The 23,011-nt window shown below is 45.4% G+C and overlaps 1 protein-coding gene across 4 annotated transcripts in view; it reads left to right on the top strand.

Annotated features, from left to right (window-relative positions):
* LOC139760165 (uncharacterized) overlaps positions 1-23,011 on the top strand; it is a 106,007-nt gene continuing 82,996 nt past the window's right edge. The window contains exons 1-4 of one of the 4 annotated variants that reach the window (XM_071683077.1): positions 1-525; positions 18,119-18,276; positions 19,691-19,849; positions 20,378-20,587. In XM_071683077.1, the coding sequence (XP_071539178.1) occupies positions 507-525; positions 18,119-18,276; positions 19,691-19,849; positions 20,378-20,587 (546 nt within the window). In that variant the 5' untranslated portion in view covers positions 1-506. Of the gene's footprint in view, positions 526-1,612; positions 1,632-4,604; positions 4,786-16,639; positions 16,935-18,118; positions 18,277-19,690; positions 19,850-20,377; positions 20,588-23,011 lie in introns of those variants that run through there. The other 3 variants (XM_071683080.1, XM_071683078.1, XM_071683079.1) reach the window with 3 other exon arrangements.

Below are 23,011 nucleotides of genomic sequence, written 5' to 3' on the forward strand. Positions count from 1 at the left end.
TTGGTTCAAAAAGGCACTTCTTTCTTCTGCTTCGGTGCTCGAACCTCAGTTGTTTCGAAGTCAAACTGTGGCTGGGGGCGGGACGGAACTTTTAACAGGCGTACACAAGTTTCCCTTTATGACATGAGATTAATTAATATCTGATAATCTGTAAGCCCCAAATATAGATGTGAGAAAAATGGGCGTGGAAGTAATATACAGCCATTACTTTCTGATGTGACATTTTTGTCGATAAAGCGTTCGAGTCCGACACCGTTTCACTTCGGTTCATCCAAGTTTCGAATGTAATGACTCCCTGAGGCAGTGTCGTGTGGTGCGGGACCCAGAGCAACCCAGGCCGGTTGTGGTCCCTCTCTCTTGGAGCTTTTAAGCTAACGGGGTGGACGTAGCAGGTCGGTGGGCTGAGGTTAGATCGCTCCCGACGCAGTGTCGTGTCTCCGCTGGTGTCAGGACAACCATGGCAGAAGCAACGTCGTGAGTCGCCTGAGCAAGGCAGCGTCACAGGAATGGCAGAGTCCACCAAGGGTTAGTTGACTACAGAGGCCACACATGCGAAGGTGGTGATAGCGGGGTTCACAACACTTGGTCCTTTAATGATTCTTTCTCTTTTATTTATTTAGTAATCATTTATCAGTATTTATATACAGTCTGAGATCATTTGGCATTAGTAGATACACTTTTATCATGAGGTGATAACATGTTATGTGTTCGATAAAGAAAAGATTATTTCTCCCATGATAGATATAGGCTTTGATCTGATTCCTCTCATAGGCAAATAATTGCAAGTTATCATTTTTTTGTTACATTCATTGTTTCTTGTCATATATAGACGCCATAGACGATCTTTGTTTAATGTTAAGTATTCTGCTAAAGTTTGGAACTATATGTATTGATGTACGATAAAAGATACTTTTGACTCCCCACACTACACCTCACACATGGTTTCAAACATTTGCTATATGGTGTACATGGCATGGGCTCCAACTTGTGTATATGGCATGAACTCCAACCTGTGTGGCTTGCTCTGGAAATTGTATATAACATAACGAGTAAATTCGGGTGGAAAGAAATGATGTTTTAAAAGGGCAAGATTCGGGTTTAACGTAATCAGCTTAAAACTGGCGTTGGTAAAGGTAGGTGACAAGAGGACGCTGTGTTTTCCGTGACAAAACTGTATGCATGTTGCTAGGCTGAACGGCTGTCAACAACTAACAAGTCGTACCATCCACCAAACATACAATGTTTTATAGTCATTCTTCCCGCTCACTGCCAGTACCGAAACCACCAACAGTTGCGACATGCTTCCAGCCCTTAAGACTCCGCGGTACTTTAAATCCCGTACAACGTTCATTTGAAATTTTGAGTGAATTTATAAAATTGATGTGAACTTATCTTATTATACCCAATTTCCTTCCACTGTATTCATATAAATCGTTGTTGCACAACACCTGGTGGAGGTGCGAATGAAGTTGACAAAATGAGGTGGGAAGACAAAGTGTTGTTGACGTTGCCGGCAAACCGTCACTGGCCTGGCCAGCCACACCTGGAGCCTCCCTGGAGCAGGGTGTATGGCAGGAGAGTGAACGGGCTTGTTTAAAGAAATAGTGAACCCTTTCATGGTGAGGAACCAGGTGGGTTGACGAAGAAAAGAGACTGAGTAGAACTGACATTCACAGGTAGAAAAAGTTGTTGTATGTGAAAGTAAGGGTGTGTTTGGCAGATGCAGCATTTATGGATTTAGAAAAGGCATAGCTAGATACAGTGAATAGAAATGTTCTCTAGGAAATTCTTAATATATATGGTGTGAGTGGAGAATGTTTGAAAGTTGTTTAGGACATTTAGAATGGAAAGTGTTCATGTATGAAAGTGGTGGTGTGAGTGTGAGGTCTGAAATAAGATGAGAGAGCATCGAGGATGTGTCATGTGACGATGGGTAATCATTGTTTTATTATGAGGAGGAAGTTCGCGAGGCGAGAGCAAGAGGGATGAAGGGAGGTGAGTGTCGACTAGTATGTCATCAATGGAGCATCGAAATGGAAGATGCTACACTTTCTTTATATAGATGATGCTGAGAGGAAGAGATGGATAGGAAGGTGGGACGCTTCGATGATATACTTGTAGGAGAAGAGGGAAGCTGAAAGTGATAGTATAGAAAAAGAAATGTTTTTAAAAAGGGTAGGAAACCACACTGTGGTATTAGAATGCATGAGGATCTGGACGTTATGCGTAGATCCAGATATAAAAGAGCAACGCTCGGTAAGAATGGCAGAGGAAAGAGATGAGGTTGAGTCATACGAGGAAGATGAACTGGAGGCAGACTGAAAGCTTTGGTCGTTAAGAAGATTAAGCGGAGAGTGTGCAAGACGCCTGCACGGAGGAGCAGTGTGAAACCCAGGTTTATACAAATCAGGAGAGGTGTGATATAATGTCAACAACTGAGATAGGTAACCTGTGAAGTATAGTGTGTGTTAGGAGGATAGACTGACCGACGAATGGAGATGTGGGAAAGGTCATGTGATGGGAAGATGTTAGTAAAACTGGCTCACTGATGAGAGTTAAGATTGTAATGGACATACAGAACATTTGGCGGATGGTAAGATGGTCACGGTGATATTTTGGCGGTGGGGTCGACTGCAGGAGGGGTTGACAGTGGAAGAGAGTGGTTGGAAGCAAAGAAAGAACTGACTGTGCTCGGGATATTTCAGAGGAACTAATCAGGGGTGGAATGCAACGGAAGCATTTTGTATACAGGGTGTGTACATACCAAAAAGCACCAATCAAAGGAACGAACTGGAACAACCATAACGATGATTATAGAGACGTTCATTTTACTTAACGAACAAGCCTATTGGGCCAATTGAGAAATCAGAAGCATTCTTAAAGGTGTGGAAGTCCATGTCTCACTCAAACACACCAGCTGTGAGCTGTTTCTTCCTGACCCATCTTATGGAACTGGAAATGGAATTGATAATGGTAGAGACGAACTAAACACATTTGTTTTCCAAAGCCAAGAGCTGTTGTTGTTTTTGTTTTTTTTCTGCTATTTATAGGACAAGAACACCCCCCATGTTCCTTATCATCCTCCATGAGACAAATATCTTCCCGGTGTCGACCATGACTCAAAACTCTGCCTGGGAGGCGTCTGTGTATGTGTGAGGTTACCACCTTCGCTTTATCCTGAAGATTTCCACAATAGACTTGTCCACTTTCCTCTTTCGTTACAGTCTCGTCTGATCCATTCATTGTATCCTCAGTCCTCTCACTGGTGGAACAGGCCTCTTGCACTCTTGAGAATCTGTCTCCAGGGCCAGTACACACACACACACACACACACACACACACACACACACAGTTGCCTCTCTGCCCCCGGTGCTATCAAGGCATACCTATCTACCCCGCATGACCGACTTCCCATCGATGTGCATTGCCACTACACACACACACACACACACACATACCAGCAATAATTCCCCACATGTTGACACGCTTGTTGCAGTAATTATGACCTTTGGACTAGTCAGGTTTTTTTTTCCCCATCGTAGGCAAAAGATGTTGATTATGGTCACGTTATCGTACTCGAGCGATTAAGTTACCAAATATGTAGGGCAGGTGTGACTATTGTGGGGCACATGTGATATTGTGGGGCACATGTGACTATGTGGGGCACATGTGACTATATGTGGGGCACATGTGACTGTGTGGGGCACATGTGACTATGTGGGGCACATGTGACTATGTGGGGCACATGTGACTATTGTGGGGCACATGTGACTATGTGGGGCACATGTGACTATGTGGGGCACATGTGACTGTGTGGGGCACATGTGACTGTGTGGGGCACATGTGACTGTGTGGGGCACTTGTGACGGGAAAGAAGAAATGATAGGATGCATTTAGACTCGTGTTGATTTTGAGCTGATGTACAGTTGTCCAGTTTCACTGGCAAGTTAAGTGAGCATGGCTGGCCACCGGCTCTCTGTCACTCCCTCCTTCAAGTATCTAACAAATTTATTTTCTGTCCGGAGTCTACCTCATGAGACGCTCCAAAATAAGATTTAAAGTTTAAAGAGTTTAAAAGTTTGTGCCACGTTGAAACGTTGTCATTACAGTCAAGTTTGAAGTTGGTGGTTGAGTGTTTCCACATTCTCCTATGCCTTGTATACCTGTTTACCAGAAAATGAAATCCCTTATCACCTCAGCAGGCCCATCTCTTAGTATGGTGTCTCTTCTTCAAAGACAATATCTGTATTCCCCCTCTTTCCTTCCACACAAGTCTCTTTGTAAAAGATGATCAGGTGAATCGGAAATTAATATAAGGTGATACAACTTGTTCCGAATTAACCTTAGCCTCGATAAGTTATCATCTTAGGATTTCTTTGTTTTCTGAGAGATGTTTGTGCTCCTTGGTAATCTGATGAGGACAATGTCGCCACAGAGGTCTTGACATTTTTACACACGGAAAACGCCTTAGGGTTACACAACCTGGGGGAGGCGAGGGGTGAAGGGTTGTTGGGCACACCTGCCGGGCTCTCAGGGGTATCTGGCGATAAGACGAGCCATGACAGATGAAAAAGTCTGCCGCGGACACACCTCCCTCTCAGAGACTGCGTCGCTGGCAGTAAGCTGTTGCTGTCCAGGTAGTCTGGACATAGAAACACAGCCTTCGCTGCACAGGTGTTCCTCCTGTGCACTAATTATATCACTTGCCCACCTACTGTCAACTACTGAGCCCCTTCATCCACTCCCATCATTCTTCAGTTCTCTGCTGTCCAGCGAACCACAATCGTAAGTATTTGTCGATTATACGATGGTTCTCGCTCGCGCACTCTCACAGCCTCGCTCCTCCACAACAGCCTCCCAGTCCTTAAGATAGACGGTAAGAGCGCCTGAAGTGTGATGGCTCGTCACATGTGTACTACGCAGCCACCACGAATGCATATAGAACATAGAGAAAATGTGATGGGTTTTCTTTATGAGTTTTCTAAGAGTCTTCAGCGGAAAGAAACAAACTGGAAAGTATTTCAAGATTGACTTCCCAGGTACTCAGTGATGACTTTTTGGGAACCCAATGATGACTTTCTAGGAACTCAATGATGACTTCCTAGGAACCCAGTGATGACTTTCCATGAAACAATGTGACTTTCCAGAATTCCAGTGATGACTTCCTAGGAACCCAATGATGACTTTCCATGAAACAATGTGGCTTTCCAGAATTCCAGTGATGACTTTCCAGGAACTCAATGATGACTTTCCAGAAACTCAGTGGTGACTTTCCAGGAACCCAGTGATGACTTTCCAGGACCCAATGATGACTTTCCAGGACCCAATGATGACTTTCCAGGACCCAATGATGACTTTCCAAGACCCAATGGTGACTTTCCAGGAAGCCAATGATGACTTTCCAGGAACCCAATGATGACTTTCTAGGAACCCAGTGATGACTTTCCAGGAACCCAGTGATGACTTTCTAGGAACCCAGTGATGACTTTCTAGAAACCCAGTGGTGACTTTCCAGGAACCCAGTGATGACTTTCCAGGAACCCGATGATGACTTTACAGGAACACAATGATGACTCTAGAAACCCGACGATGACTTTCCAGGAACCCGATGATGACTTTGCAGGAACACAATGATGACTCTAGAAACCCGACGATGACTTTCCAGTAACACTATTATGACTTTCTTTGACCCCAGTGATAACCTTCCAGGAACCCGATGATGACTTGATAGGACACCACAGTCGACTATGAGGAGATCATCGATCGAATCAAAGTCAGAGGACTGTGGCGATGCAAAGGCAAATCCAGAATCACAGTAGAGCTTAGAATGAATGAGAATGATGTAGAGAGAGAGCAGGAGATGATGGTAGGGGATAAGAGAGGAGAAACACCTGAGAGATAGAGAGAGAGTAATACATATGTGGAGAAAGGAAAGATAGAAAAATTGATCGTGTAGAAAGATGGTAAGAAACCTCAGGTCCAGGACCAGCTGTAGAGATGAGGAAATCTTTCTTAGGTCCAGCTGTAAGGTAGGGGTACCTCTCTCCCAGGACCAGCTGTAGGGTAGGGGGACACCTCTCCCAGGACCAGCTGTAGGGTAGGGGTACATCTCTCCCAGGACCAGCTGTAGGGTAGGGGACATCTCTCCCAGGACCGGGTTTCGGGTAAGGGGGGACATATCTCCCAGGTCCATGTGTAAGGTAGAATCATCCCAGGTCCAGCTGCAGGGTAGAACTCGCCCAGGTCCATGTGTAGGGTAGGACTATCCCAGGTCCAGCTGCAGGGTAGAACTCGCCCAGGTCCATGTGTAGGGTAGGACTATTCCAGGTCCAGCTGCAGGGTAGAACTCGCCCAGGTCCATGTGTAGGGTAGGACTATCCCAGGTCCAGCTGCAGGGTAGAACTCGCCCAGGTCCATGTGTAGGGTAGGACTATCCCAGGTCCAGCTGCAGGGTAGAACTCGCCCAGGTCCATGTGTAGGGTAGGACTATCCCAGGTCCAGCTGCAGGGTAGAACTCGCCCAGGTCCATGTGTAGGGTAGGACTATCCCAGGTCCAGCTGCAGGGTAGAACTCGCCCAGGTCCAGCTGTAGAGTTGAACTCTCCCATGACTACTTTTATCCTTTCACTCTTTATACTCTTCCTTTCTACTGACCTTTCTCATCCTCTCTGTTTGCTTGAGTGAATCCTCTCTCTCTCTCTCTCTCTCTCTCTCTCTCTCTCTCTCTCTCTCTCTCTCTCTCTCTCTCTCTCTCTCTCTCTCTCTGTTTCTTCCTTGATCAGTCCACCTTCCCCTCATGTCTTCGCTTCCTCATCTCTTCGCCTCATGATCTACCTCTCTGTGCTCCCCTCATGCACCAGTAGCCACAGTAAAACTGGCTCTACCTTCCTCCCCGACACCCGTCCCCCACCACCTTGGTCTGGACTCCGAACTCGTCAGCAGTATTTCTGACGTCCATGTTCCTGACGTCGACGTCGTCATCTTCTGACCCCTCACCTAAAGCGTTGTCCCCGGTACTGGACCATCTTAACATTCTCATCTCTGTTCTCTCAGCTACAGTTGAATCTTTAACCGTATTGTCCAGGTTGATGCTGCTCGATGTTGACCATACTGTTGCCGCCTCACCTTGAGATTCATAATCGTCCTCTCATCACAGACGCTCCCAAGAGCAACTCTCCATTTTCTCCAGCTTATCATGGCCCGATCCTGGCCCACAATTCTGACTTGATCTTTTTTTTCTCCTTCACTCCACGCTTCCCAGTTCCTCTCCTCCTCAGCTCCTTTATATGACCCTAGTATGAAACCTTTCTCTATCCTGATCTCTCTAGGTCATCCTACATTGCAGTGCACCTCTTCTATTAAGTCATCCTCTTTCCCCGATTGATACGACAAGCCTTCATTTGGGTTCTTACAGTAACTACCGTCGCCACTGTGTTCATGGCAGATGTCCCACCTGTTGTGTGAGGGTGGTTGAAGCTGCAACTTTGTCATTTCTCAGACGTCTTAGGCAGCGGTAGCCCTTAGGAACTTCTGTCCGCAGAGAATTCGAAATAGAGAGAGAGAGAGAGAGAGAGAGAGAGAGAGAGAGAGAGAGAGAGAGAGAGAGAGAGAGAGAGAGAGAGAGAGATCTATTCACTCCTCCTGTGTTCCGGGCAGTCATCAAGACGGGAAGCCCATCATGACCCAGCGTCCCTCTCCGCTCCTCTTGATCTGCTTCGTCTCCTCTAATGATTCGTCCTTCAGTTCCTCCATCATGATATATTTTGGTCTCCATCTTGAGGGCTTTCCCTCCATCATACAACCAATCACATCTTTAAGTAGTCCATCTCCAAGCATGTGTCCACAGCCTTCATCTTCCTAAGTCATCTCCATCAGTTTTTTTACTTCTGTATTTTCCAGAATTTCTCACCATCTTTTCCACTCGGGTCACGTCTTTCATCTTTCTCCACATCTACGTCCCAGAGGCCTCCAGGCGATCTGGGATCTTCCCTCCTCTCGGTTTACATTTCGGTTCCGTCGAGAGCCACACTCCACATCACTGTCTTTACAATATTCTTCTTTAGTTTATTGCTCAAGTTCTTAGTCGTCTTGTGTCTAATTTCACTGCAAGCTTGCCTCGCCAACCAGACCCTTTGATCCCATCTCTGTATGGCACCTTCCACTGCCATCCTAACATCCAAGTATCTGAGACAGTTCACTTGTTCGACCCTCTTGCCACAGACCATAAAGTTATCACTTCTCTGACGTCTACACCACCTTCTGTGTTCGCCTAGATCCATGTTTCTACCAAACTTCTTCACCGAGTGTTTGGACCTCCCACCATCCTCTGCAGGCCTGCACTAGTCCTGGCTACCACACTTTCGTCATCTACCTACTATACATGGTTCAGCATCTCTCCTCCTCCTCCTCCTTTTCCTTCTCTCTCCACTATATCGGTCGCTCCAGTCATCCTCATCTTCATCATCTCGGCACAGAACAGCAAAGAAAAGGAGGTAATGAGCACCTTTGCTGACCTCACCGTCCAGTCACTCCTGATTCTGCAATAACCTAACGCCATTCTCACCACCACCTCATGATCCTCATATGGGCTGTTGATCAGTCCTCACTCACTGTCAACTTCATCGTCAGTCCATTTTACCACCATCTCCCAACTCCAAACCGTCTCAGACTAGGAAACATACAGAGAACTCACTGCCAAACTTAAAAAAAAAAAAAATTTAGCTCAATTTGCTCCTCACTCCTGTATCCTGTATCTTCTCCAGATCTTCATTCATCCTTGAACCCGAACTGATTCTTTCCCAGGATGTTGTTTCCTTCTGTTTCATTTCTTCTCATCATAGGATCAGTAGAATCTTCGTTGTTGGGATAACCAGTGTCCCATGATCCCCACAGTCCCTCCCATGATCCCCACAATCCATCCCATGGATTCATGTTTAACAAGAGTTAAAGGAAACGACAAAAGACATTTTTGATGATGCGGACATTGTGTTTTCAGTGAGCCAGTGGTTTCATTGTGTGACTTAGTGCTGTACGTCAACAGATGACTTGGGTAATGCCACGTTGCTGGGATGTGACTGACTGTCATAGGCATATAGGTGATGGAAGGTCACGTAGGAAGACACTGAAGAGAGTTGGAGAAAGAACTGCTCCTTGGGCAACTCCATGATAGAGTTTGACGATTTTTGAAGTAAATGTTTCGTGAGTAACAATGGTTTGACAACGGGTTATGGATGTATCTAACCATTATATTCTTACTCTTCATCGTTTTAGAAGATGATTTTGAGTATTTTTTTGTATGAGGACGGTGAAGGGGGCTGTGGTTCCTTGAAGCTATCCAGGATGTGCTCTGATCCTGTTGTGGTTAGTTTTATCAGGGAATTATGATACTGCGGACAACTGTGGTGTAGAGCGGTAGGAGGAGAGGGAGTTGGGTGGTTTGGAGAGGTTTAGGGCGGGTACTGTGTTGGCAGATTTCCAGATGTTTTGGATTTTGTTGTTCGAACAGGAATGGTTTCAGATAACAGTGAGCGAAAGTGTTTTGTGGGGAAGTTGGATGTGTTATCAGGAGTTGTTTGAGGTGCATCGTGAGTGTCAGCAAGAGTGAAGGTCAGTTCATCGTGAGTGTCAGCAAGAGTGATGGTCAGTTCATCGTGAGTGTCAGCAGGAGTGAAGGTCAGTTCATCGTGAGTGTGAGCAAGAGTGAAGGTCAGTTCATCGTGAGTGTCAGCAGGAGTGAAGGTCAGTTCATCGTGACTGTCAGCAAGAGTGAAGGTCAGTTCATCGTGAGTGTCAGCAGGAGTGAAGGTCAGTTTATCGTGAGTGTCAGCAAGAGTGATGGTCAGTTCATCGTGAGTGTCAGCAATGAAGGTCAGTTCATCGTGTCAGCAAGAGTGAAGGTCAGTTCATCGTGAGTGTCAGCAGGAGTGAAGATCAATTTATCGTGAGTGTCAGGAGGAGTGAAGGTCAGTTCATCGTGAGTGTCAGCAAGAGTGATGGTCAGTTCATCGTGAGTGTCAGCAAGAGTGAAGGTCAGTTCATCGTGAGTGTCAGCAAGAGTGAAGTCAGTTCATTATGAGTATCAGCAAGAGTGAAGGTCAGTTCATTGTGAGTGTCAGCAGCAGTGAAGGTCAATATCGTGAGTGTCAGGAGGAGTGAAGGTCAGTTCATCGTGAGTGTCAGCAAGAGTGAAGTTCAGTTCATCGTGAGTGTCAGGAGAAGTGAAGGTCAGTTCATCGTGAGTGTCAGCAAGAGTGAAGGTCAGTTCATCGTGAGTGTCAGCAAAAGTGAAGATCAGTTCAACGTGAGTGTCAGCAGGAGTGAAGGTCAGTTCATCGTGAGTGTCAGCAAGAGTGATGGTCAGTTCATCGTGAGTGTCAGCAAAAGTGAAGATCAGTTCATCGTGAGTGTCAGCAGGAGTGAAGGTCAGTTCATCGTGAGTGTCAGCAGGAGTGAAGGTCAGTTCATCGTGAGTGTGAGCAAGAGTGAAGGTCAGTTCATCGTGAGTGTCAGCAGGAGTGAAGGTCAGTTCATCGTGAGTGTCAGCAAGAGTGAAGGTCAGTTCATCGTGAGTGTCAGCAATGAAGGTCAGTTCATCGTGTCAGCAAGAGTGAAGGTCAGTTCATCGTGAGTGTCAGCAGGAGTGAAGATCAATTTATCGTGAGTGTCAGGAGGAGTGAAGGTCAGTTCATCGTGAGTGTCAGCAAGAGTGATGGTCAGTTCATCGTGAGTGTCAGCAAGAGTGAAGGTCAGTTCATCGTGAGTGTCAGCAAGAGTGAAGGTCAGTTCATTATGAGTGTCAGCAAGAGTGAAGGTCAGTTCATTGTGAGTGTCAGCAGCAGTGAAGGTCAATATCGTGAGTGTCAGGAGGAGTGAAGGTCAGTTCATCGTTAGTGTCAGCAAGAGTGAAGTTCAGTTCATCGTGAGTGTCAGGAGAAGTGAAGGTCAGTTCATCGTGAGTGTCAGCAAGAGTGAAGGTCAGTTCATCGTGAGTGTCAGCAAAAGTGAAGATCAGTTCAACGTGAGTGTCAGCAGGAGTGAAGGTCAGTTCATCGTGAGTGTCAGCAAAAGTGAAGATCAGTTCAACGTGAGTGTCAGCAGGAGTGAAGGTCAGTTCATCGTGAGTGTCAGCAAGAGTGAAGGTCAGTTCATCGTGAGTGTCAGCAAAAGTGAAGATCAGTTCATCGTGAGTGTCAGCAGGAGTGAAGGTCAGTTCATCGTGAGTGTCAGCAGGAGTGAAGGTCAGTTCATCGTGAGTGTCAGCAGGAGTGAAGGTCAGTTCATCGAGAGTGTCAGCAGGAGTGAAGTTCAGTTCAACAGAAGTTTTAGGATAAAGTTTATGTTGGTTTTTCTATAACTTTTCTGGGATAAGGTTAGGTTGTGGCTCATTTCTGTGTAGTGTTTACGAGCATGTTTGTGTGTTCCTCCAGAAGAGAGATGATGTTCCCTGGGTCACAGGTGCATCATGTGTAGGGACCGGGCGTGGTGTGGGAAGTGTCGATGGCTTCTGTTGTATATCTCGTGAGTCATAGTGATAGGGAAGGAGTGACTGTCTGTTGTTTGCATCTCGGTGAACATGTTTAGCGACAGTGTTGTTTGCAGTTTCGATGTTTGTTACATTGTCTTTTATGTCCCTGTAGTATCAGCTTCTCGTTGGCTTGGTTTATGGTGTTGGTGAGGTGTGGCATGGCGAGGTGTGGCATGGTGAGGTGTGGCATGGTGAGGTGTGGCATGGCATGGTATTTGGTGGTTGGGTGCGGAAGGTGAAGTGTTGCCAGAGTAGGTTTGTGGTAGAGGAGGGTTCATGTCGTTGTGGGCGCGATAGACGTGCTTTCTGGGTGTGTGGTTGGCAGGATAAGTGGGCTGAGGATGTTGGTAAAGATGCAGTTGTTTTATGATGAACTCACTTTGTGGATCCTGGGTGTGAGTGTTGAGCCACGCATGGCGTTCAGATCTCCACATAGCTCAGTGTTGGGTATGTTGGTCAGGTCCTGCAGGATGGGGAATGTACCTCGGAGGGCAGGTGATGAGGATAGTCTGCCAGTGTTGAGCATATTGTGCTGAGTAATTTCATTCTCGTGGATTATATTTCCTGACTGTTGCCATAGTCTTTGATCACTTTTGTCCTCCTATGTAGCATCGGTAAATGGAACGGTGTGGTGTATAAGTGTCATGAGCCTCCTCCGTGTCCTTGGTGTTGTCTTATGTCACAAGTATCTGGGTCAGACTCATGGTCCGGCACGGTGGGTGAGGACAGTTCGCTGGGCTCCTGCCCTGACGTCCGCGCGGGAAAGGGAACACCTGGGTTCCCCTGAGGCAGGAGGGTGACTGCTGGGTGTGGTTGATTTTTCTACACGTAGACTCGGGGGCTGGTGTGACCTGTGACCCTTCCTCCAGGGGGCTCCTGCAGTTCCAAGGGTGCGCTACATCCAGTAGCAGGAATAAGATAGACTCGTTGAAATTGAGGAGTATTTTGACGAAATTGTACGCTATTTAAAGTAACTCTTCACCCGCAGTGTGAACTCAGGCCGGCGAATATATATATATATATATATATATATATATATATATATTATTTTGCTTTGTCGCTGTCTCCCGCGTTAGCGAGGTAGCGCAAGGAAACAGACGAAAGAATGGCCCAACCCACCCACATACACATGTATATACATACACGTCCACACAAGCAAATATACATACCTATACATCTCAACGTATACATATATATATACACACACAGACATATACATATATACATATGCACTTTATTCGTATATACATATGTACATAATTCATATTGTCTGCCTTTATTTATTACCATCGCCACCCCGCCACACATGGAATAACAACCCCCTCCCCCCTCATGTGTGCGAGGTAGCGCTAGGAAAAGACAACAAAGGCCCCATTCGTTCACACTCAGTCTCTAGCTGTCATGTAATAATGCACCGAATCTACAGCTCCCTTTCCACATCCAGGTACCACAGAACTTTCCATGCCCTGCTTCACATGCCCTGCTTCAATCCACTGACAGCACGTCGGCCCCGGTCCACCACATCGTTGCAATTCACTCTATTCCTTGCCCGCTTTTCACCCTCCTGCATGTTCAGGCCTCGATCACTCAAAATCTTTTTCACTCCATCTTTCCACCTCCAATTTGGTCTCCCACTTCTCCTCGTTCCCTCCACCTCCGACACATATATCCTCTTGGTCAGTCTTTCCTCACTCATTCTCTCCATGTGACCAAACCATTTCAAAACACCCTCTTCTGCTCTCTCAACCACACTCTTTTTATTTCCACACATCTCTCTTACCCTTACATTACTTACTCGATCAAACCACCTCACACCACATATTGTCCTCAAACATCTCATTTCCAGCACATCCACCCCCCTCCTGCGCACAACTCTATCCATAGCCCACGCCTCGCAACCATACAACATTGTTGGAACCACTATTCCTTCAAACATACCCATTTTTGCTTTCCGAGATACTGTTCTCGACTTCCACACATTCTTCAAGGCTCCCAGAATTTTCGCCCCCTCCCCCACCCTATGATTCACTTCCGCTTCCATGGTTCCATCTGCTGCCAGATCCACTCCCAGATATCTAAAACACATCACTTCCTCCAGTTTTTCTCCATTCAAACTTACCTCCCAATTGACTTGACCCTCAACCCTACTGTACCTAATAACCTTGCTCTTATTCACATTTACTCTCAACTTTCTTCTTTCACACACTTTACCAAACTCAGTCACCAGCTTCTGCAGTTTCTCACATGAATCAGCCACCAGCGCTGTATCATCAGCGAACAACAACTGACTCACTTCCCAAGCTCTCTCATCCATAACAGACTGCATACTTGCCCCTCTTTCCAAAACTCTTGCATTCACCTCCCTAACAACCCTATCCATAAACAAATTAAACAACCATGGAGACATCACACACCCCTGCCGCAAACCTACATTCACTGAGAACCAATCACTTTCCTCTCTTCCTACACGTACAAATGCCTTATATCCTCGATAAAAACTTTTCACTGCTTCTAACAACTTGCCTCCCACACCATATACTCTTAATACCTTCCACAGAGCATCTCTATCAACTCTATCATATGCCTTCTCCAGATCCATAAATGCTGCATACAAATCCATTTGCTTTTCTAAGTATTTCTCACATACATTCTTCAAAGCAAACACCTGATCCACACATCCTCTACCACTTCTGAAACCACACTGCTCTTCCCCAATCTGATGCTCCGTACATGCCTTCACCCTCTCAATCAATACCCTCCCATATAATTTACCAGGAATACTCAACAAACTTATACTTCTGTAATTTGAGCACTCACTTTTATCCCCTTTGCCTTTGTACAATGGCACTATGCAAGCATTCCGCCAATCCTCAGGCACCCCACCATGAATCATACATACATTAAATAACCTTACCAACCAGTCAACAATACAGTCACCCCCTTTTTTAATAAATTCCACTGCAATACCATCCAAACCTGCTGCCTTGCCGGCTTTCATCTTCCGCAAAGCTTTTACTACCTCTTCTCTGTTTACCAAATCATTTTTCCTAACCCTCTCTCTTTGCACACCACCTCGACCAAAACACCCTATATCTGCCACTCTATCATCAGACACATTCAACAAACCTTCAAAATACTCACTCCATCTCCTTCTCACATCACCACTACTTGTTATCACCTCCCCATTAGCCCCCTTCACTGAAGTTCCCATTTGCTCCCTTGTCTTACGCACTTTATTTACCTCCTTCCAAAACATCTTTTTATTCTCCCTAAAATTTAATGATACTCTCACCCCAACTCTCATTTGCCCTCTTTTTCACCTCTTGCACCTTTCTCTTGACCTCCTGCCTCTTTCTTTTATACATCTCCCACTCATTTGCATTTTTTCCATGCAAAAATCGTCCAAATGCCTCTCTCTTCTCTTTCACTGATAATCTTACTTCTTCATCCCACAACTCACTACCCTTTCTAATCAACCCACCTCCCACGCTTCTCATGCCACAAGCATCTTTTGCGCAAGCCATCACTGCTTCCCTAAATACATACCATTCCTCCCCCACTCCCCTTACCTCCTTTGTTCTCACCTTTTTCCATTCTGTACTCAGCCTCTCTTGGTACTTCCTCACACAAGTCTCCTTCCCAAGCTCACTTACTCTCACCACTCTCTTCACCCCAACATTCTCTCTTCTATTCTGAAAACCCCGACAAATCTTCAACTTCGCCTCCAAAAGATAATGATCAGACATCCCTCCAGTTACACACTCATAGTCAGCGACGTTAACAGCAAGTATACCACCCTCGCCTTCTCTATCCCTTATGTTCCTGACATCTTGCTCGATTTCAGTGTCCTTGAGAGCCGGACTCTCACTCACCAGACCTCGTCTTCCTTCAATTCTGTTCCCTGTCCCTCCCTTCTCATGTACACTCTTCAGGTGTCTTCCCACATTTGAACGCCGTGGGTTCCTCTCCCGACAACTTCCCTCTCTTGTTTTCAGTGACGCAGTACCTGTCACCCGCCTGTTGCATTTGTGTGACCTCCATTACTTTGTGCATACATGGGGTCCGACTTTCTATATCCTTCAGTACTATCAAGTTCCACGACGGACGATCTGTGTAGCGCTGCGCAGTATTCCACACAGCGGCTGACTGGACGACATAAGCAGGTTTTGACGCAATACATGAGATATAAAGTAAGAAAAAGGATATCAGTATTTCATGGTGTAATCTGCCTGTGTTGGTGCGGGAGGAGGGAGTTGTGGTGGGATGGGACAGTGCCAGGCGGTACACCAACCACCTGCTCCAGTCTCACACCTCTTATCTGTGGTGCTCTGTGTAATGCACCACACACACACACACACACACACACACACACACACACACACACACACACACATACACATATCATTTTTGTGAGTGTAGGTACGTGAATAGATTTTGTGTGAGCAGTACACCTATCTGGGAGGGACAGGTTGGTACTGATATGTGTGGAGCGAAGCAAGTTGAAAAGCCGTAGAACGTTTGATTCTAATGATTGTAATGTGTTGATATCAGGCTGCCTAGTGGATGCAATAGGTCATATATATATATATATATATATATATATATATATATATATATATATATATATATATATGTATATATATATGGGGATAGGGGAGAAAGAACACTTCCCACGTATTCCCTGCGTGTCGTAGAAGGCGACTAAAAGGGAAGGGAGCGGGTGGCTGGAAATCCTCCCCTCTTGTTTTTTTGTTTTTTTTTTTCCAAAGAAGGAACAGAGAAGGGGGCCAGATGAGGATATTACCTCAAAGGCCCAGTCCTCTGTTCTTAACGCTACCTCGCTAACGCGGGAAATGGCGGATAGTATGGAAAAAAAGATATATATATATATATATATATATATATATATATATATATATATATATATATATATATATATATATATTGCCGCGAGTAATGCTGTACACCCGCCTACGAGCACCACTAGCATCTGTCAGATTCTCAGCCCATGTGAATATTACGTCATCTTTTCATGTATTAGAAACTTCTAGATCTTTCAATAATTTCGCAACAGTTTAGATTATATAAGGCCGAACATCAGTACCACCGGGCAGTCTCACCCGCAGTGCGTCTAACAGTGAGAGAGCAGAGTTCACCCTAGTGTTAGCCGAGACAGTGTCTTACCCAAGGTTTTTGCTCCATACTGGAAAGTGTCTTACTGTTAAAGCCGCCTTGTGTACAGCCCTGAAATGTGATTAGCCCAGCACCCGTCTGCAGACAGTACAGTGGTTAAAGCTAGGAAGAACCCGAGATCTGTATCTAAAACTTTCCGTGTACATTACTCAAATTCGCATTGCATGACATCGACGTCCAGACACTAACACTTCATCTGCGAGATCCTACAGTCTGAGGTGAGAGATTAACGTGACCCTAAGAGGACTTATATCCGAGGGGAGGAAGGGTAAGGCAATACTGTGGGTGAGCGAGCTAGGCTCTTCGTTACCTCTTTCATGTTGAGCCAGATTACGGTAATTTTAGTAATTACATGAATGTAGTGTCACCATGGGGAAGAGAGGGTTGAACATATACTTGGGGATGGAGAATCTTATTTTCGAAAGAATTATGATCAGTAGGCGAGAGACAGGATGGAATTGGTGAATGGTAGATTCATGTTAAGGCCGAGAACAGTGGTGAGTAGTTTCGTAGACTTAGTTCACAAGTAGATGCATAGCCAGTGTTTGGCTTGAACACAAGAACACGAACAGGTTTTCCCATCATCATAGGTGTTTCTGAGGATTCTGTTCTGTCTCTTACTTGCTTTGTCTCTTTTAAGGTCATCTCTCTTCAAAAAAGCCCAGTTCACTCAAATGCAGATGACCCAGTTGCACATTCTGTTTTACTATAAGGTTTGACTTGTTACAATTTATTCCATAAACTCAGACCTGGAAAGGATTCCCCTTGTGGAAGGCAGACCTAACCTAGTCAAATTTTAACGCCTTAAAGAAATCTTTCTTTTGACGACTTTTCCACTCGCTTTTATGGCCCAACACTGTGAACACATCCTGCATGGTGTTTCCTGGGTCATCCTTACGTGGACTACAACTGTCACATAGAGGGCGGCTGTTGCCTCGCCTACCTGACTCGACAGAATCTGAGGCAATCTTAGTTATCAAACTCTCAGTCTAACTTAACCTGACCAATGTTACCTACTCCGTAGTGGTGGTTCTCTTCCTCTTCGTGCGGATATAACCTCTGGTTTCTATTCTTGATTGCGTGCCTGCCCCAGGGGCTGGAGTTATGCGGATCTCAGCAAGACTGTCTCATGTGTGGCTGTTGGCAGCTCGAGGGAAGGTAGCTGTGATTCTCTCTCTCTCTCTCTCTCTCTCTCTCTCTCTCTCTCTCTCTCTCTCTCTCTCTCTCGTGGAACTACTCACCTTGTTGCACTTTTTTCTACCCATTGCCGAACAGATATCTTAGGCTATCGTATTTAATTTTTCACTGTTTCTGTTGCCCGCCAAATCTTTATTCCAAGCCTAGTTCAGTCAGTGAAGCTGTGTGCAGGAAGACCCTCTCACCCTCACCTCTTCCCCACCAGGCCTCAAGATGCTGTGGCTGACTGTGGTGACGGTGGCGGCGGTTCTGTTGGTGCCCCCGACCTCCGCCTTCCTCCCCACCAGCCTCAACTACTCCGACCCTGACGTCGTCAACATCTTCTGCTCAGGGCTCATGAGCGGCGAGACCTGGGATCATAAGGTGGGTTGTGGCCACATCTGTCAACACCAGTTCGAGCGTTGTCTTTCACACTTGTGTTATCCCCTTCCGGAGACAGTTGTCCCCAGCTGTCCTCCTGTGCTTCGGTCGTAATAGCTTAAAAAAAAACAAAAATCTCAAGATTTCTTGCCCAATTATATACCGTCTTTGTCCTGCTTCTAAGTCGGAATCTTACTTTATACGTGAACCACCGAATCCAGGAGGTAGGGTCACGAGCCATACTTCCTCTACCCCACCTGGCTGGGAGGGAGTTGAAGACAGGGTTTGAGAAGGGCCGGGCGAGTGGTCATACGCTAGTTCAGTGGTTTGGTCGCCCGCGCCCCACCTCAACACAGTCTCTCATACAAAACACATGAGCTCTTCCTCCACCTGTGTGCAGGCAAAACAAAGGCGTGGAACGACTGTGTAAAGTGGATGTGTTTGCATAGGTGTGTCTGCGACGACACATTGTGGTGTTTGAAAAAAAAGTAAGTATAGAAATTTTATAATCCTATCAGTGTAGTACAACATAGCAATACTATGATTCGTATTTCACAACTGTGTTTCGTTAGAGACTTGTGTTGAAGTGTGGAGTGTGTATCTCCACCGTCAACGTGAGTTTTTTACCAAACTATCAACTAGCGTCCATGTGTGTTCGCTTCCCTGGCCTTTCTTAAACCATGGCTTCGACTTCCCCTCAGCCAGGGTTGGGGTAGGGAAACTACTGACCTTGACTCTATATCTTACGGTTTTTATCCTCCGATTGATGGTCGAATATTGAAAAAGAATTAACTACTGTCTTTCTGTTGCTTCCCCTGTGTAAAAACACTATATGTCATCTCCGAACTTTCACACACTCGGACCGCCTAAGAGAGCTACAGCTGCAGCCCAGAAGAGCACATCGTACTCATAACCTCCGCAGTCGTAAACATCGTAATAAGAAGCAATGTAATGTTCTGTTCTGTTTCCCTTCATGTGACATGTAAACTTTCCATTATCCCAAATCAGAATCTTGTCTACAGCTCACTTGTATCATCTCTATATAAGACGTATTCCTCAGGCACTTCTGGACTTTTGAAAGGACTTTTTACTCTTTGCAAACCCGTTTCGAACTTTAATGTTTTCCCTCTCATCTTCTTCAGTACCAGCGTCTGCTTCCTTCATTCTGTTTCCACTTCATCTGCAAGAGAATGCAGGAACTGATTTTCACTCCATTCGGATTGAACAAGAATTTATTTCCTGTAGTATTCATTTACAACAGCATTTATGTGTGGTATATCCTCTCAACACTCCTTCTCTCTCTCTCTCTCTCTCTCTCTCTCTCTCTCTCTCTCTCTCTCTCTCTCTCTCTCTCTCCTTGCACGGACCACAACCCGGCCGTGTGAGTATAAGTGATGACGCGCCTGTGTCGCCCCAGGCCATCACCCGCGAAGCCCTGAGACGTGAGGTGCGACGCTTCTTCCTGGAGAGTCCTCCTCCCGCCAACCAGACGCTCACCATCCCCGAGGACGCCTCGCTCTCCCAGATCTTCAGGGCCTACTACGGCCCTACCTCATCGCCCACACGATTTATTAAGGTATTCCTCACTCCTGCAGAATAAATGATAAAGTAATAATAGTAAAAATAACAGCAGTACCGTCACCTAACAGCAACACATACAAGTACACGTCACCACTTTGTAAACATAGCATAACCAACAAGAATGCGACAGCTATATTACTAACAACAGAACAGTCAAATTGATTGTGTGACGTGATAACTAGTGAGCAGAGTAACATTAGTTATCATGGTAACTACTTGTCCGCCATTGTAGATGCTAACGGGTACCTTACAGTGGTTACGATGGGGTCATGACAATCTTATGTCAGTGTTCCATATTGTCTTCTGGCATTCCTTTGTCTTAAACGGTGGCAGCTCTTGGACGATAATTCATCATGTGTATGTAGTTCATTGTATCACTAATAACGAGGGAAGATAAAAGGTTTATTCACGCAGATATGAACCGCATTAAGCACCAGATATTAAGGCTCTCCAATACGTAGGAGAATGATTGCTATTGTGTATGACTGTCATTCTTACATGTCGCCAAATGTCATCCCTGCAGGCGGTGAACAGTATCACCTGGAGCAACGCCATGACGGAGGCCAGCGGGCAGCTGCGGTTCTCTGCGCCCTACCACATGGACGGGGAGAGCATCCTGCAGGGCCACCAGCTCCTGCAGGGGCGCTACCAGCAGCTCATGAGCACAGTCACCGTCGACGAGGCATACTCCTTCGCCAGGGAACTGCTGGGCACGTCGCTCAACGGCATCCAGGTCAGTGTTAGTGGCAGATTTGGCGGGACGAACTGGGTTTTTAAAGGATTTGGTGTCATGAAGGAGTTGGGATGAAGCATCTTATACACGTTCAGAAACTATAACGAAGTGACACAATAGGGAGACTTAGGGTAGAGCCCAGTGTAAGGCTCCAGATGGTGTATGATGAATTACCTGCAGTGCAGGATGTGAGACATATGAAGGAGGATGAATGATTGAATGATTTCACCTGGGTTATATGGAAGTGTACAGATAGGTGATTGTAAAAAAGGTACAAGTTAGTGGAATGACGATTTAAGAAAGTTTTTTTTTAAGTGAAATTAGATGCAGATGCTGGAAATCCTCCCTTCTTGTATTACTTTCCAAAAGAAAGAACAGAGGAAGGAGTTAAGTGAGGACTTTTCCTAATAATCCTTTGGCATCTGTTCTTGACGCTTCCCAGATCATGCGGGAAATAGCGAACTTGTATGAAAAAGATAATATATATATATATACATATATATATATATATATATATATATATATATATATATATATATATATATATATATATATATATATATTCATGTTCATACTACTTGCCATTTCCCGCGTTAGCGAGGTAGCGTTAAGAAGAGACGACTGAGCCTTTGAGGGAATATCCTCACTTGGCCCCCTTCTCAGTTCCATCTTTTGGAAAATTAAAAAAAGAGAGGGGAGGATTTCCAGCCCCCCGCTCCCTTCCCTTTTAGTCGCCTTTTACGACACGCAGGGAATACGTGGGAAGTATTCTTTCTCCCCTATCCCCAGGGATAATATATATATATATATTCCTATGAGTCCACGGGGAAAATGAAACACGATAAGTTCCCAAGTGCACTTTCATGTAATAATCACATCATCATGGGAGACACAAGTGAGAAATATAAGTCAGTTGATATACATCGAAGAGACGAAACTCCCTTCATACAATCACAGGTGATGTTTCTCCGGGCGTCATCAATGATCATGATGGCATCCCTGACGGTGAAGGACTTCGAGATTTCCTTCGTCGTCGTCTGTTCGTTCTCTGTAGCCTACACGAACTTTGCAATTGTTCTACGTAAATTGTAGGCCTCGAAGGTAGATATCACCTCCTGGTCCATTGGCTGGATGAAATGTATTGCTGGGCGGAAGAAAATACTACTTTAATGTTCTCGCTAAGGTCTTCTGTAGCTGGATGGCTAGGGACATTATCATGAAGGAGAATCTGGAAACTTGTATCCTTCCTCGCTCATTACTCCATCAGTTCTATATGGAGATTTGCTGGACAATAATTACAGGGAATTATGCGTGTGTTATCCACCACTTCGGATGAAAATGATAACAGAAAGGCAAAAATGTCTTCACTCATCTCTGAATTAACTCTGGGATTTTGCGACTGGTGGACCACTAATAACTTAAGCTTGCGATCACCTTCGGCGTCGCCCCTAAAAGCAGCGTGAGACGATCCTCGACAGCTTTGAGTCCTGGTGTAGTCTTCTCCTCGCGGGGATGTACATTTCTCGAAGGCATCCTCTTCCAATATAATCTGGTCTCGTCCACGTTGAAAATCTGCTCAGGAGAGTAACCGCCTCCCCCGTTGATGGCCTTGAGAGTTGGCGGGAAATTTTCATGGAGAACATCAGCAGAAGCGTCTGCCACAGTCGTCTTGATGTTATGGTACGTGTGACGTTTCCCTGATGTTCACAAACCAACCAAAACTTGCTGGAAATGTCTTCTCTGTTTCTCCCCTCCGCTGCCAAGGAATTATAAATACTCCAGGCCTTTGTCTGTATCACAGTCTTGCTCAACGGAATATTTTCGTAAGTTTGGTGTTCGATCTATGTGCTCAACATTCGTGTCATTCGAACATTCGTTGTATTGCACATTCGTTGGTTGCAAGGGCGCGTTTAATATTACCTGCTCGTTCACCTCTCTCATACCATGTGAACACATCTAGCTTGACCACAGTGATGATGGCTTACCACTTCTCAGCACCACTAGTACCAGGAGAACTTAGATGACGCCTTGGTGGGATGATGCAAGGGGCAAAATAAGTGCAATATACAGTACACTGCAGCACGAAATACTGTAGCACTCTATAACAATAGACGTGTCCACGCTACGGGTACAAGCGCTTCTCGCACGGTGCTGGCAGCGTCATACCACCGCGCTACCAGACCAGCTGTCATCACGCTGTTCCCAACATAAGTCAACGTAAATTTGAAAAAAAAAAAAAAAAAAAGAGGTGTAAAGAGACCGTTGACGTTGTTCTTGAAATGGCTTAAGTCAAACTCTTGTAAATTAAGAAGGATTCTCTCTCTCTCTCTCTCTCTCTCTCTCTCTCTCTCTCTCTCTCTCTCTCTCTCTCTCTCTCTCTCTCTCTCTATATATATATATATATATATATATATATATATATAT

This window comes from Panulirus ornatus, chromosome 35 (assembly GCF_036320965.1).
Source record: "Panulirus ornatus isolate Po-2019 chromosome 35, ASM3632096v1, whole genome shotgun sequence".
Lineage (NCBI taxonomy): Eukaryota > Metazoa > Arthropoda > Malacostraca > Decapoda > Palinuridae > Panulirus > Panulirus ornatus.